This window comes from Silurus aristotelis, assembly GCF_946808225.1.
Source record: "Silurus aristotelis genome assembly, chromosome: 19".
NCBI lineage: Eukaryota > Metazoa > Chordata > Actinopteri > Siluriformes > Siluridae > Silurus > Silurus aristotelis.
The window spans coordinates 21329943-21347490 of record NC_139592.1 but is presented as its reverse complement, the minus strand read 5'-3'; the positions used below and the strand labels follow the sequence as shown (position 1 = coordinate 21347490).

The window sequence follows — 17548 nt, the reverse complement described above, 5'->3', positions numbered from 1 at the left end:
ACCAAGATAATAAACTAAAACACAGAAAAGAGCCTTTAAAAAAGGTTTTTAAAGCCTTTAAAAATTTTTTTTGCTTTAATTCCCTATACCACTACACCTTGCTAACCAGATCGGTTGGTTTATTCATGTTTTTTAAAATGTCTGTCACAAATACCAACTGTTCATTTAGCGCCATGCTACATGGTACTTACATGCTTTAGATCGTTTTGCTTTGTCTTCTACGCGGCCACAACACTGTGATACAGTACTAAATTTTTGTGGGTTTTTTTCTTACTGGAGATTGACACAGAGAATACATTCAGTTTGTACCGACCTGCATTTGAACACTCAAAAAATTTATGTTTCTTGCAAAATGTACATAAAAAAAAAACTAGATATGGTTGAAATATTGATTATGTAAATTTTTGGGGTGAGTAAACAAAATTTGCATTTGTTTCTGTCCTATGTGTTACTCTACTGTGTGCACCTGTTCAGTGTTTTTAGTACTTGATATTTTTTTTTTTGTATTTCTTCCTTGGTTTATTCATGGTTTCATCATTATAGCTTATTTCAGTCTGATCAATTCTTAATTCAATCTGAATTATATATATCGTTCTACCCCCTTCACTCGTTTACCCCTCTTGGATCTATGGATTATCCGATTTGTTGCTGTCTACATATGACTATGAATAAAGCATAAATCATATGAGTCCTGCCTCAGCTTGCAACACATTACATGTCCTGGTTCATTTTTCACCAAACCCACAGCAACTTCTACATTCTACAATTTGAGTTACATTTTGATAGATCAGTTTATTTTCTAAAAACTAGTATCCTTGCCTGCATTACAGTCACTACTATATTATATATATATTAAAACCAAGATCAGATTTCTTCAACTATGTACATCAAGATTTTATATAATACAGAAATGAAAAAAAATGAAATGTTCGACTTTGATTTAATTAGGTAGGACATTTATAGATATTTCTTAATATATATTTCACAATATTACTGTTTTATTCTGTATTTTTGAATAAATAAATGCAGGCATGATGAGCATGAGACATTTTCAAAAAATTTAATAAAATTAGTATTGTGCCCAAACTTGTAACTTTTAACTAATATTATTGTACAAGATTTTTTTTTTTTCAACTACATTTAAGTTCCCTGTTAGAGGCTAACCTGCAATTCTGTAGATTCCCAGTTTATTAACATCAATTCCCATATTTTCCCGCTAATTCCAATGACAATTTTCCAGTCTTGAAAATTCTTACATTTTGCAACTCTAATTATAACCACAATATTATCATGGTTCGTGACACCATTATAACAAGCAAAACATCCACAAAGCAGGGCTTGTGTGTAGTGTGTAGCAATTGCACAAAATCAAAAGTACCTTGCATCACATTGCAACGTTCCGGCAAATATTTAATATTACCTCGAGCTAAAATGCAGAAAGTAGGTCGATAAAGATGTGTTATGTGGAACATGGGCCTTTAATCTGTGTATGCTAAGTAGGAGCTCAGGAGCAGAGTGGCAGGTCAGCTGTAAAAATTGCCTGTGGTCAGCACTCAGGGGAATGAAGCATGGAATAGCGAAGGCAGTGAGAGAAAGAGATATTGTAGATGTAATGACCAATGAAGGCTGCTGTGTCAGGCTCCAAAGGTGGATATTAGCTACACCCGGTTTTGAGGAAGGTGTTAAGGGAAGATGCCAGAGAGCCCCTCATATGAACACTGACAGAAAGGAACTACAGGTTTACGGACTTTCATAAAATCTATTGTGGGTTTTTCCGTCATGTGGTCTGATTATTTGCAAATTTGCAAACAATAAAAACCTTCTTTGTTCATTTCTTTCTGTTGAATCCGTACGGAATTTGCATGGAAGTTAAGATCGACGAGGCGATTTAGAAGGTGTAACTAATGACATCTCAAGACATCCAGTGATCACCAACCTCTGCTAATCAACATGCTGTCCATTAGCATTTATTCCCTTCATACTTCCGTACGGTCCAAATAATTCCCCCTGAATCACAGTGGCTGTTAAATTTTCAATGCGATGCAACTTAGGATCCGTGTCAGCCAGATTGGAATAGAAACCCTGAATCAAAAGGTCACAGGTGGAGTTAAGAAAGCGATGTTTCAATTATATATTGTTTTCATGCCTTCTGTCTTCAAGGTGTCCATGGGAACAGAAATCGGAACTGGGAAACCTGAGAGCAGTGAAATGAGCCGAGCAATCAGAGTATGGAGGGGAAAGGTTTCCCGTCAGTTCAGCCTGACTCCTGTGGATCCTCTCTCTCTCTCTATTTTTCTATCCCAGTCTCCCTCTCTCTCTCTTTCTCTCTCTCTCCTTTTACAACATGGATCACCTGCTCACCTTTTTGCTCTGCATCCTGCTGAAAGTTCTCGCTGTTACCTGTAAGTAAAGCTTTCGACAGTTCTTGAAGAAACTTTTGATCTGTAACTGAAGTGTGCATGGCATGATTGGACATTTTCCTTTTTTATTTAAAGAGGAAATGCTAATTATTTTCCCCTCCTAAAGCAAGGTCCAAACATTAAACAATGTTTATTTTGACGGAATCTTTCCCTGAGAAATTTCTCAAAATCAATAAATGTATGTGTAATGGTTTTCTTGTGTGCTTTTCATATTCATTGATTTTTATACCCAATTATAAAAGAAACAAATTATTTATGGCAAAAAAAAAATTCAAACCCAGCATCATCCAGCATCAACGAGAATGTCTTCAAATATACTAATGAAAATATGGGAACATGTTGTTTGTAGTGTGTCTATTTTCTTTACTTAACACAACTTTTGAGGTGTAATACTGTATAATTTATGGAGATGTAATCAGCTGGTGTGCATTATAGAGACATGAATTTTGCAGGAATGCAGATCCAGAGATAATGCGTTCACAGCCAGATGCCTTATGATGTGTATGAGTGATTTCTTTATGAGCTGCTAATCTATTCTCATCCCTGTATGGATGCCAAAGCCCAGCTAAGAATGAAGAAGTGTTGCCAAATTCTGAGCACATTCGCGGATATTTATGCTCTGTTCTAGCTGTCTGGCTTTAAAGCTCCCTGGGTTATTCAGGTTGCACACTGAGACTTGCTTGGGACTGAGATGTATTATTGTAAAGAACCGGCTCTATATGTGGTACCATTATTTATTAACTGAAACCGGAGCTGGGTTTCAGCTGATGGTGGGGATAAGGGTGAAGATAAGAACGTTTCCAAAAAATAAAAAAGTTTCATAAGCGAAACAAAACACACAAAATGACCTCTGCTCTTTCTACTGATCATCACTGATTTGTCAGCTGACCGGCTGGGATTTATGTAGGTAATAACACCTGATGGGTTGGTGTGAAGATTATTTCCTGCTAATAAACCTGAAGTAAATTATTTCTCTTACCCAAAGATTGTAACAATTTGATGTAAATTTAAATATAGAATGTCCCAAGACATGTTATTTGCTGGTCATGGTAATAAGACAAGTTTAATCAACCAATCAGTTGCTGAATCAATTGCAGTTTTTCATGATAGTGAAAAACCATAATGTCCTCCATCCTGAAGACTATCCTGTGATGGAAAAACCGAAAGAATATGCCAGTACATAAAAAAAGTTAAATGTAAATTTCCTAACAAAAACTTTTATCATCTGAATGAGCTGTTACTATGGAAACAATATATTAGAATGAGTGTCTTACTATATACCTGGTTCAAATTGCAGATAGAACTATTGGCTCATCTGCTAAAAGAATTGAGAACAGGAAAAAAAACCAAATATCAATAAAGATGAAGGCACAACAATTTGATTCACCGTTCGAGTTGTTGTATTGTCTGGATAATAATAGATTCAAACACAGACACAATCATCTTTTTTTCCGAATAGGCAGTTTACAATCTTAAAAAAAAGCAAAAAATTCCCTGAGGTTTCACTCTCATTAGATGCTCTGTTGCAAATTGAGTTTCAACCCTGTGTGTGTGTGTGTGTGTGTGTGTGTGTGTGTGTGTGTGTGTGTGTGTGTGTGTGCAGGCACGCATATATATATATGCATGTGCAATCCAATCACTGCCACAAGGTCAATACGCTCAAAGGCTAGCCAGGTAAAGATATATGGAGCTCCTCAGGGTTTTGTTCTGAGCCCCCTGCTGTACTCGCTGTACACATATGACTTTGTCACTTTTAACTCCACCAACATCATCCGCCGCAGCCTGATCTCCAACAAGGACGAGACTGCCTACCTACTGGAGATTCAAAACCTGGAGAGATAGTGCCAGGAGAACAATCTTCTCCTGAACGGCAGCAAGACTAAGGAGTTAATAGTGAACTTCAGCACGAAGCAGGAACGGTCATACCAACCACTAAAGATCAACGGGACCCCAGTGGAGAGAGTGAACAGTTTCTAGTACCTAGAAGTTCACATTACGCAGGACCTGTCTTGGTCCTATCACATCAACACCCTGGTGAAGAAGGCCTGGCAGCGTCTCTTCCATCTGAGGCGCATAAGGGTCTTTAAACTACCCTCTCAGGTGCTAAGGACTTTCTACACCTGCACCATTAAGAGTGTCCTGAAGGGTAGCATCAATTCCTAGTTCAGGGAACAGCACCATGCAGGACAGGTGAGCCCTCCAGAGGATGGTACCACCCACAATGAGTTCCCTGACCTGCAGGACATCTACAGCACGTGGTGCTGTACCAGGGCCGGGAAGATTGTGAAGGACCTCAACCATCCCAACAATGGACCCTTTTCTCTTTTGAGTTCAGGGAAGCGCTTCCGATGCTTGAAGGCGAACACAGAGAGAAGGAGGAAGAGGAAACACCAACCACCTAGTACCTGGACTTCTCTTCTGTCTCATGTTTCCTTTGTGGCACAAATCTTTTGCATAATTGCACACTGTCACTTTAATACCACTGTCATTGGACTGGCACAGAACAGTGGCACTGTAATACCAGCACATGGACACTTTAGTAACAATCACACTGGAACACACACACACACACACACACACACACACACACACACACACATGCACACACACACATGTTGGACAGTCGTAAAAGCTGTTCTCTACATGTCATACTATTTATGAATGTGTATGTTACAAATAAAATTTGAATTTGAAATTATGGTCTGCATACTGTTATTAATCATGTTTGAAAGATCACAGAACCATCATCTGCAAGTATTGTCTGGTTGGAAGTGTAGTAGGGTTGAGTTACGATGTGACCAAATTAGCACTCAAAACCTGAAACTGTGGGTCGAGTTACATGTCTCGTCCCTTTCATGCTCGCTTAGGTGGCGATGTAGATAGCCATAGATGAGTTAACACTATGGAGGGGTAATGTGATGATAAATGACTGTACACCTTTTTTCCCTAAAGCTTTCAAAAAGTTAATACTAACAAGTCCTGTGCTTCTTACCAAAGGCATTTCCATCAGAACAATTCTGCCAATAAATATCATGACACTATTTTTTCTTTGTACAAATTATAGATACTAATAAATATCATATTAATAAATCACATTATATTAGTCAACTAAACTGGAGTGTCCATATAGTCTATAATATATGAACAAAAGTATTGGGACACCTGACTGTTCCATCCACATGTTCAACCCAAACATTTTGACACATACTGTTATACTGTTATAAACTGTTATGCATAAATGTCAGAGATATTAGCCAGATTTATTTAAATTACATGTTTAATGTCTATTTTATTTGGTGCTACATGATTTCTGGAACAGTAGAATATAATGCACTGTGATGTTGAATCCACACTGTTTTTCTCAGGTCAGACAATGATGCAGGGCCGGATAATAGGCGGATACGCCCCTGCACCTTACTCCATCAAGTACATGGTGTCCATCCAGACCCTCGTGGGACAGCACTTCTGCGGTGGCACTTTGATTAACAAGTACTGGGTGCTGACAGCAGCACACTGCAACGTAGGGTAAGTTTCTTTGAAAAAAATCTAACGAACAAAGAAAAAACACAAATCATCTCCTTCTGAAAAAAAGTTTCTCAAGAGCAAAAAAGCTTACAGTGTAGTTTCACTTAAATATACACCCTAGAGAAACTAGGGAACTTACATGAAACCTGAAAGGATGGCCAAGCGACATTACAGACCGAACCAAGAAAACAGGGACCAGAGGACCTAGAGCTATAAGGAGATTATTTAAGGCCACTTGTTTTGCAAGTTGTGATTGGAAATAAAGTGCACTAAATGCATTAAAGATAAAAAAAGAGAATTTCTGTACATTCAGTTTCCTGTGCAATATTCAGCTTCCAAAATTTTAACTGACAAATTAAAAAAAATGTATTATAAAAATGTTCCAAGGAAAAATTTTACATTTGAAGGTAGCAATAAACAACTAAAACTGATTAAGTTTAAAAAAAATTATAATAATGATTCATCAACAAATAGTAATAATGAATCAGCACACTATAATGATTATTTAAACCAGTGGGGCTTGTTGAATATTCCCTCTGGATATACACTATATGGACACAAGTCACCTGACTTATCCAGCTATACGTGGTTCTTTCAACTGTTACCACAATGTTGAAGGCACATAATTGTATAGGATGTCTTTGGATGTGTTTGTATTCAATTTATGCTTCGGAAAGGTTTGGAGTTCCAAGTCAAGTCCAATAAAATGTTCCAGTGCTCTGACCTCAACCCTACTGAACATCTGACTGCCCCCAAGCCTCCTCACTTTACTACATCAGTACTTTACTAACTCCTTTGTGGCTGACAAATATTCACAAGCGCACTCCAAAATCTAGTACATCATCTTCCCAGAGGAATGGAGGGTATTATAACAGCAAACAGGGAACCAATGTGGAATGGAACAAACCTTTGTCCATATGGTTGTACATATTGTGTAATAAAAATTGTAATAAAAAATAAAATATGTATTCGATCTCAGAAAGAAAAGTGGAGCAAAGAAAAGGTGCTATAGTTTTATGCCTTAACCTTTGCTTGCTCGATTTATTACGCAATATTCGGGTTTATATTCATAACACTGCAGAAAATACGATCTAATCAGACAATGGTTAAACCTTCTGTATGTAGTTGAAGGAAATGCTAATTAAATTCCATATTTCAGTTTTTGTATATAGTATATTTCCACTGTGGAGGAAAGATCAGTTTTATGTGTTGTGTCTAGTGCTGGGAACATGAGGATTGTCACCGGAGATTATTCCGTAAGTGTGTACGAAGGGACAGAACAGTACCGGTCGCCACAGCTCCTAGTACCTCACCCGAAGTACAACAAAAGCACTAACAATGCAGACATCATGCTCATAAAGGTAAGAGTTTGAACAATGTTCTCTTCCATTACCATCTGGAAATACAAATTGATTACCTGCGACTGCTGGAAACACATTGGGCCAATTCATGATTGATAGATTTGCAGGCTTTGGGTTCATGATTCATTTTCTATGTAGTTCTGACTGTTAATAAAATCACAGAAATCCTTATTTAAACATATGATTGTTCGAGTAACAGCTACGGGTTTAGAGCTCCGAAAATGAAAGGTTCAGAGTAAATGCCTATATGAATGTTATCATTTAATAAGTGAAACCTGAAACTGCTCTGTTCCCTGAATTGAAAAAAACAACAACATTGAGACATGGGAAAGTGTCATCACCTTTCACTGATCCTTCTCTTTCCTGTAAACTTCACAGAAAATCAAGGAACAACCTTAAAAACATGCTACAAAAAAACAGCATAAAAAATCCCCAAATAAATACTGTGTACGTGGCAAAAAAGCAGCACAGCATAATATCTGTGATAAAAGAAAATTTAACGTTACTGTCCCGGCAATATAATATTTTTATAGACTCCCTATAAACTTCTGGTATTTTTGCAGACATAACAGATGCTCATATTGTAAGCAGAATGTTTAAACGCTTTAGCTCTGATGTAATTATATATTTGGGATGACAGGTTGGTTCTCTACGATGGTTAAAATGCACTAGAACCATTTGTGAATAAAACAATGAATGAATACCAGTGTCATTTTATTGACCTTTGACTGTAATTTAGTTTTCAGTTCCATGGAAATTGCCTATAAAGGCATATCCTGCTGTAGGAAATAGAGTTTTTTCTTTTTGCCACAATCGCCCTAGGCTTGCTCATTGTATAAATACAATTAATATAATTAAATGTAAATATAAGTGAACCATGTTTTATAATGCTTACATTCTGTAAAGTTACTTTGAGAAATCAAATTTAATTAAAAGTAAAAAAAAAAAAAAAAGGAATTAAATATCTGCTGGAGTGTGTGCACACGTGTGGGCATGTGTGTGTGTGTGTTGTAAATACATTTCCAGCAGACATGTAATAATATATAATATATAAACAAGCATATGGAATTTGAATTTGGTGGGAGATACTGAAGGACAGCTGAGTATCTGGTTCAGTACTTCACACAATCCAAAGGTAGTATCTGACTCCCAAAGACCTCAGTGAGGAGTGAAAGTACTTAAAAATGTACATTAACCCACTTGATTGATGCTTTCATTCAAAGTGACTTGGTTGTAAGCAAAACCTTCTGACCAACAGCCAAAAGCCATTCATCCACAACTGCAAAAACTACTGTACATTTTAGTGGTTAAGGCTCTGGGTTAGTGATCAGAAAGTGAGAGGTTTAAGCCCCAGGATCGCAAAGCTGCCACTCTTGGGTACTTGGGCAAGGCCTTAAACCCTCCCTGCACCAGGGGCGTTATATCATGGCTGACCCTGTGCTCTGCCCCCAGCTTCCTAAAATCTTTGCGATCATTGTGCTGTAATCTACATGTGATAAAAATGAAGTGCTTTTTTCTTTCCTTTCTTTTTTCTAAAGAAACTCTTAGCTGGCTTTTTCCTAGCTTTTAATTATCTTTACCACTGTATAGACCTGAAAAAAAAAAAGAGAAAGAGATCCTTTGACAGATTCCGGGAGATCCACTGTCTGACTTCCTGGTTCACAAAGACTTGATGTCCTCTGCAGTAGAGTGAAGGGTGGTGATGCATTGCTGTTCTTTTGTGCCGTGGCCTGAATTCAAGGCAGTCTAGATTCAATTACTAGAAGCATCAACATAAGTCTGTCAAGAGTGCCTTTATGTGCTGTTCAAAGACTTTGCCCTGGCTTTCAAACAACAGAAAAAAGTTTTAGTTGTTGATGCTGGCGAAAGCTCCATCACGTCATCAGATTTTCAGTGTTCTTAGTTTAAAAATTATATTAATTAATAATTTAATAACAGTAAATTAAAAGTGACCCCAGAGATAAAGACTGCTCCATCAGGGGTAACTCAAAACAATGCTGTTTCACCTAATGGTATCTGACATTTAAAAATCCAGATATGATATTTTAGGAACGATGTCACAAGCAGAGGGCCCTCTCGTTTCATAAATATTGCTTCTTTCTTTCCTATCCAGATGCAGACTCCGGTGATTGTTAATGACTATGTGTGCCCTGCACCGCTGCCCCGTCAAGGGGAGAACATGGCAGAGGGGCGTGTGTGTCGTGTATCAGGCTGGGGATTCACTAGCCCCACTGGGGGTATCCCTACATCTCTTCACACTGCCACTGTGCCCATTGTCTCCAGTGCCAACTGCAACAACACTGACTCCTACAATGGAAACATCACAGAAAACATGATCTGTGCTGGCTACGCTGAGGGAGGAACAGATGCTTGTAGTGTAAGCTACATATTTGCAACATCATTACTAAAGAAATTGTCACAATATGGACTTTTAATGAGGGCCAAATTGTGGAAACTATGAAACTTTGTTTATTAGTGTGTAAAGCAACTACAGATCTCACATCCTGATAACTGTGTTTAGCATTGATTTTATATGCAATATCAATTATAATTATAATTTGTTTATATATTAACTATTTACAATAAAGTACCCCATACTGATCACCATTATTTAAAAGTCATGGTTGGCCATGTCTCGACTCACAAAATGTTCAAGTTACGATGGGGTCATCGGAATGCATCTCCATCGTAAGTTGGGGACTTAAATTTTTTTAAGTGGACTGGAAAACTAGTGTACATAATCTTAATGAACAAAAATAGAATTACCATTAATATAGAAAATGTATATGTAATATCAGTTTTTATGAATACTGACCCTTGCACTGATGATGCAGGTTTTTTAACACTTTCCTCTTCGCAGGGTGACTCTGGTGGGCCACTGGTGTGCGAAGGGCGTGTCTACGGGATCGTGTCTTGGGGTAACGGTTGTGCAGATCCCCGGTATCCTGGAGTTTACACCGCCGTGTCAAATTTTCGCAAGTGGATTGACGACACTATATTCGGTTTTTATGGGAACTGTGGCAAGAAGTAGAGCGTGCAACCTCGATCTATGTTTAACCATTAACTTGAAACCACAGAGAGATCAACATGCCAAAATTCCATCTTGTTAGAGTATATTTTCATGTTGCGTTATGTTAATATTATTCAACTGTAAATTATGGTGATTTATTCACCACCAGTGTCAGCACAGTCAGAGGTAAAATCTCTTTTTAGTATTTTGTTCCTTAATTAAAAAAATAGCTTATATTGGTATAGACTTTCTTTTCTGTTGTTAGGAGGGTTTGAGTCGAGTGAACCGTTGCGTATGTTCTTTAGTAGTTGCCATATTGTATAGCACAGTCATTTGCATTAGCAGATCCAACAAAACAATGTGTTCCTACCAAAGAATTACCATTGGTTATGAATAAAGTAATTATTTTTTTCCCCAAAAAAATTTAGCTGTACATCTCCAGTGCACATCTGCCACATCTGCTTTAAATCTACCAGGTCTTTAGCTATAGACAAAACGAAACATCGAAACACATCTGCACACATCTGCTTTAAATATATTGAGTCTTTAGCTATAGACACAATGAAACAGACACACACATACATATACACGCATCTGCAAACACCTGCTTTAAAACTGTCATGTCTTTATATATAGACGCAATAAAACAGACACACAAATCTACACACATCTGCATTAAATCTCTCTGGTCTTTAGCTATACACACAATGAAACAGACACACATCTACACACATCTGGAGTTGAAAATTAGCATTTGCTATAAACTTTTTATGTAGCATTTTAGTGACAAGCTTGCTTTGACACTATGTATGTTGCATTGTCCCTGTCAAATAAATAAAATGAAATGAAATGAAATCTGCACACATCTGCTTTAAATTTGTCTGGTCTTTACCTATAAACTCCATACAACAGACACACATCTGCACTCATCTGCTTTAGGTCTACCAGATCTTTGGCAATAGACATAATGAAAAATAGATACATGCATCTACACACCTCTGCACACATCTGCTTTAAACCTGTCACATCTTTAGATAAAGTCACAATGAAACAGAAACACATCTGCACACATCTGCTTTAAATCTACCAGGTCTTTAGCTATTGACAAGAATGAAACATAGGCACCTATCTACACACATCTGCACACATCTGCTTTAAATCTGATGGGTCTTTACTTATAGACCCAATACCACATTGAAACACATCTGACCACATCTGCTTTTAATATATTGGGTCTTAGCTATAGACACAATGGAACCCACGCATCTGCACACATCTGCACACATCTGCTTGCTGAGCTTTTATAGGCATAATTTACAATCATCAATCAGGTAAGAGGTATTTGTTTTAGGTGTATTCTAGTTTTTTCCTTTAAAAAATTATATGAGCACTGAATTAATAATATTTTTTTAATCTGCAGAATTTGCATATGGCAACAAACAAAATATAATTTTAATATAATAATAATATATCACCATCATTAAGAGTGCTAAAATTGCTCACAAGAAACACCTGGCAGGGCATAGAAAAAAAAAAAGAACAGCAAATCCCAAGTGCTTGTCATTGTACGAGATGGAAACAGTGAGTCCAGAAATTAGTAGCATTTTTTAGCAATTTCTTTCCCCCACAGAGCTGTGTGTAACTCTATAGACTCTACTCTACGAGAACTCATCATCCTGTCATGGTAAGTAAAGGGTCCAGATCTGGGCTTCTAGCTACACAGCACTGTGTGTGGAACATTAGCTTCCTGTCATGTTCAAACACCAGTCCAGAGGAAAAAAAGTAATCACTCACTGTTGGAACTGTGCTTCTGGTGTCTACCTCACTGATGAAAACAAACCTGCTGATCTCTGAACTGAGCAGTGTTTTTTGCTTGAGTTAGCAAGGATCTTTATCTTGGCCTCATTTTCGCTGGTTGAGCTCATTCAAGATCTTCCTGATCTCCCGTTGTCTTCGTGATGTTTTTCTGCTCTTGAAATGCGCACGCCACTCGAAACACCTTGAACGACTCATTACAGCATCTCCGTATGCGTCCTAGATTCAAATAAAAGGCCATTTTTAGCTGAGCGCTACATGACATGAGGCTTGTCTCTGATCTCTTGAGAACTCTTGGACATGGACAATTCTTATTTTTATTTTTATTTTTAGGACTGAATGATTTAACATGATGTATCCATGTACCCTATCTAATGCCCTTTAGGCCAAATTGCTCATTCGCTTTAGAGAGATACTATAATGGACAAAATATTGGGACATCTGACTTTTCCATATATCATATGTGACACTATTAGCTCAAAGTTGAAGGACCACAGTTGTATAGGATGTCTTTGGATGCATCCTATACATTAGCATGAAATTTTTCCCTTTACTTGGTAAAACTTTGTTTTACTGTCTTCTTCTTCTTTCGGGTTCTCTTATTAGGGGGTCACCACAGCGGATCATCCGTCTCCATACCCCCCTGTCCTCTACATCTGCCTCTTTCACACTGGCTTTAAGCAGTCTAGCAAATGAGAAGAGAAACAACGCCAATATTACGGCTTGGCGATAGACAAACGAACAAGAGTCAGGCAGTTAGTGTATTACTTCATGATGTTTTCCTGAATAAATGTTCTTTAAATAGTGTGCGTGAGAGAGTGTGAGAGTGTTTGTGCAGGTAATACCTTTGCTTAATCAGTAAATAAGCAAATCAGAGCCGGAAAGTGTCTGTGTACTCTGGAAGTTGGAGCCCAGGGTGGCTTTATTGGATGGCTATGATGTCTGAGAGAGATTTGAAGTTTTTTTCTCTCTCTCTTTTGTCTTTACTTTTTCTGTAACCTACTAAATGTGCAAACAAAATGTACATCTCACTGACAGCTAGCTAGTTTTTAAAGTGACCTGAATATTTTATAGACCCGTACCAGAGTTTTGAATGGCAAACAATGCCAAAGCAGACGTTAGCTCTGGATATGTGAGGAAATCTAACATTTTGAATGTGACAGGGTTCAAACAGAAAGCACAGAAAGTACCCATCATTAGCTTTGTACTTTGGAAATGTCAGCTTTGCTTTCCTGTCAGTAATGCACAGCCTGCCCAAGCTGGATAATTTACCTAATTGGTTCAATCAGTCAAACTTTAAACGAGCAGGGTCTTTATAACCTCGCTTGTAAGAGATGTCATAACCCCAGCGACAGCTGCAAATGCGTACGGTCATTCAGCATTTCAGAGGCATTAACTCAGAGACAGGAGGCATCTATTTTTCATTGCTCATTGAGACAAGCAGCTGAGCAGGGGCTAAATTGAGATGAATAGTGCTCGGCGATGTACCTGGGAGTGTGCAGACCTACATTAGAAAACAGCGCAAACGTTCACGGAATGGTAAAAACACTGAAGGATAGGCAGCGCATAAATTACACCGTGCTCTCTGCAAAATGATCTAAAGGGCCTGTGCTGTTCTGTAATTGCGTGGGCTTATGGGAGATTTGAGCACAAACCGTGCAAACTGTTTGCTTATGGAATCCTAATGGCCTGGGAGAGATCAGCTCGAGAATGAAATGTACAGTTAGCAATACATGTGCCGAAACATTTATATTTTATAGGAGCAGCTCTTATCTTGTCTTACCTTGTCTCGTATTTTCTCATCTTACCTAATCTCACCTCTGATCTCATCATGTTCTCGAATTATCTCATCCTATCTCATCTTGTCTTATCATTTCATCTTGCCTTGCCATAACTTCTTATCTTATCTTGTCTCATCTTATCTTATACGGTCTTTTGTTTTATCTTTTCTTGCTTTAGGTTTATCGTGTCTCATCTCGTATTTTATCTTACCTCATCTTATCTCATCTCCTTTTAACATTTCATCTTATTTTTGTCTTGTTGCTCTATCTGATACATTATATAATATATATAGTCTATCTCATAGTGTCAATAGACCTAATATTATTATAGTTTCTTTTATTATTCTTCTTCATTCATTTTCACAGCATTTTCCAGCATATTTTATAAATTTATAGTTGCATTTAGTGTTTGAACATCCATGAGACAGATTCCTGTTCCTTATATTATAGCAGCATCAGTTGTTTCTTCATTACCTTCTTTTCATTTCTTTTTCTTTATCAAGGTCTAAAATAAAAAAACAAACTAAGTTACCCAGCTTTTACTAAACACTGACACTGGAAACTCCTTCCATCAATGTCTAGTAATAGATTGATCTGTCTCGCATGACATTCATTTGTTTCTTGCTAATTTAATTTAACTATAAGACTGAGGTGAAAAAATATAATTGTATCGAATGTTTTTTCCCTCCAGCTTTAGAAGTACTCTTAAGAGCTTTACAGAACAGGATGTGACCTGGTTGTTACATAAAGCCGCTGTGAAGGCTGTAATTACCGGAGCTGTTCTTTTTCTTTTTTTTTTTCGCCCCCTTAAGTCTCAGCTGCACTTTTACTGTTCTCCCTGAATAACTCCCCGAGCAAGAAAAGGCCAGATACTAAAGAAAGCGGTGTCAGTGCCAGGCCTTTTAAGAGCGACTGCAAAGTGAGGAAATGAGTCAGGGATGAGTTGAGCCTTTAATTATGTTTAAAAAATGTGGCCATTAGGCAGACTAGTAGCCTGTTGTGTGAAGACATTATTACCACTAAAGGTATTACTTATGCAGAAATAAAGGTACTCCGTTTCCCTTTTCTTGCTCCGAGTGCCCTCATCCTGATTATGATTCATGGAGTTTCTCTGGAGAGGAATGTCAGAAACTCAAGTGCTGTAATGTTCCTTAACAAGACCTGTCAGTCAGGAGACAGTGTTCTGTACTGTCTGTCAGTTGATAACAGGGCTTGTTACCTAGAGCCCAGATCAGACCTGTGTGTGTGTGTGTGTGTGTGTGTGTGTGTGTGTGTGTGTGTGTGTGTGTGTGTGTGTGTGACATCCTCCACATGTCTCCACTGTACCATGAATGCTAAAGCAGACAGACACAAAGTCGCACCTACACATTGTCTGCCCAATAACATTACATTTTTGATGTCTTGGGAACGTTGGCAACTCCAAATTATTAGACACAATCAATAGAAAAAGGTGTTTAAAAACAGATTTTCTTTTTACAATAAATAATCAGTCAGTAATACAACAAGAAAAATAATCATTATACATATTTGTCTAGGACAATTAAAGTGTATATACATTATATATACTCCTGAGCATAAGACTGGTATGTGCTTTTGAACATCCCGTTACACATTTAGTCCTAATTTGCTCTTATAATAACCTCCACTCTTCCGGGAAGCTGAAGATTTTGGAGTGTATTAGTGGAGTTTTGAGATCAATCAGACACAAAGGTGTCAGTGAAGTAAGGTACGGATGAAGGTGAGGTGACGAGGCCTGGGTTGCAGTTAGCATTCAAGTTTATCCCAAAGGTGTTCAATGAGGTTGAGGTCAGAGCTCTATAGCAGGAGATCTTCCACTTCCCATGTAAACCATATTAATGGAGATGGCATTGTGCAAAGGGATTTAAGTGAAAATGTTACGCTTAGACATCCTATACAATTGTGTGACTCCATCAGTGTAGCAACAGTTGGGTGACGAACCACATATGGCAGGAAAATTCCAGTGTCTCAGTACGTTTGTCCAGATCAGGTGCACTTAAAATACATGGGTATATAAAGTTCTTTATGGGTGGCATTTTTCATTTTCTTTTTACACTGGTTATCTTTCTGAAGTGCTTCACTGGTATCCATTATTCTGCCAGCCATACACTCACACAAAAGCACAGCGTCGCATGATTAGCACTAGAAAAAGACACATACTCACAGACGCAGCACTGGAAATGAAGGGGGCGTCAGCATCCTGACTCAAAATACAGCCCAATCACACACCCACCAAGCAGTGGCTATCAAAAAGGCAGCAAGTGCTGAAGGGGAGGGGGGGTTTAATGTGGGGTTTCTGAGGCTGACTCGTGGGTGTGCAGTGTTTTTCACTTCTACGTATGACTCAGTTCAACCGAAGCTCGAACACACTGAGCACATTTTCAACACGCCTCCGGGAGGAACATTAGCCTCTCGCACATCACAGAGCTCGGCAGTAACGCTCCAAAATAAAATCCTACAGCGAAAGATGAGGATGGAGATGAAGGAGAAAAGAGAAGATTAAAGACCACCACACACACACACACACACACACACACACACACACACACACACACACACACACACACACACACACACACTATCATCCACATATCTCAAAGCCACATTACACACACGCAAATAAGATGTGCAGTAATTGTTCAGTGTATTTTTTATACTGCAGGACCTTCTTTATATGGTAAAGTTTACTGTAAGAAGATTTGAGTTACATGAAAGGGGGTTTCTAAAACCAGAATGATCAGAATTAGAATACTTTATTAAATCCACATTGAAATTCTTAGGTTCTCACAGTACAATTCATGTAAAATAGAGTAAAAATGTAAAATAAAGCATTAAGTCATATATTAAGTATAGATACTGTAAAATGAGTTTCCAATCTTAACATCTTCCCAGAAGAGTGAAGGTGATTACAACAGTAAATAGTACCTAAGTGTGGAATGAGATGTTTAAACAGATCTTACTGTTAGGTGTCCAAAAATGTTTGAGCACACAATGTAGCTATGCAAAATTGATCTTTCAGATACTTTATTTATTTAAATGCTCGTTGACTACTAAATAATTCATACTCGTGCAAACCTCCACTGTTTAATCATGCACAGATGACCGATTACACTAAGCTCTTTGTATCCGCTAGAGAGCAACTACCGTTTCCACATTTCCACCGGGTTTCACTTCAGCATTATACAGAAACCGATCCATCCACTTTAATGTTTCCTCGAGGGCCCAATGGGAGTTTCGGAGCACGACTTGTGAAAGCCGACTGCTCACAAACTGCTGCGCTGCTGATTTTCATCCAACAATTGGCTACAGGGATGAGCCTGAGAGAGGGCAGAGTCTGATCGATAGTCAAGAAGCATGATAGGCATGAATAGGGCACAAGGCTAATAGCAATAAAAGACCGTGTCCTAGCCAACATACACCTTGGTCTGAAATGAGCAGTAGGCCTGAGGGAAGCACTTAAGAGAAATTTGTAAATTGTATATATATACAGTATATAAAGATGAACAATATAAAGGCAAAGATAAACCATTAAACAATGACTTTCCGGTCTTTTAGTATTGACTTTTCCACACTGAGCACGCATTTCATTTGAGGGTCATTACAAGCCGTTACGAGTGC

The 17548-nt window shown here is 38.0% G+C and overlaps 1 protein-coding gene across 1 annotated transcript; it reads left to right on the top strand.

Moving 5' to 3' along the window:
* Positions 1 to 2165: 2165 nt before the first annotated feature.
* LOC310715270 (trypsin) lies at positions 2166 to 10659 on the top strand. The gene is made up of 5 exons (XM_083521605.1): positions 2166 to 2402; positions 5786 to 5945; positions 7165 to 7306; positions 9420 to 9683; positions 10167 to 10659. Exons 1-5 carry the CDS (start codon positions 2345 to 2347, stop codon positions 10335 to 10337), a joined length of 795 nt encoding a protein of 264 aa, XP_083377731.1. The 5' UTR covers positions 2166 to 2344; the 3' UTR covers positions 10338 to 10659.
* The last annotated feature ends 6889 nt before the right edge of the window (positions 10660 to 17548 follow it).

Coding starts and splice junctions, on each gene's coding strand:
- LOC310715270 (XM_083521605.1), top strand. CDS start 2,345: ATGGATCACCTGCTCACCTTTTTGCTCTGCATCCTGCTGAAAGTTCTC. Junction 5,946..7,164: donor GCAGCACACTGCAACGTAGG/GTAAGTTTCTTT, acceptor TGTTGTGTCTAG/TGCTGGGAACATGAGGATTG. Junction 9,684..10,166: donor GAGGAACAGATGCTTGTAGT/GTAAGCTACATA, acceptor TCCTCTTCGCAG/GGTGACTCTGGTGGGCCACT.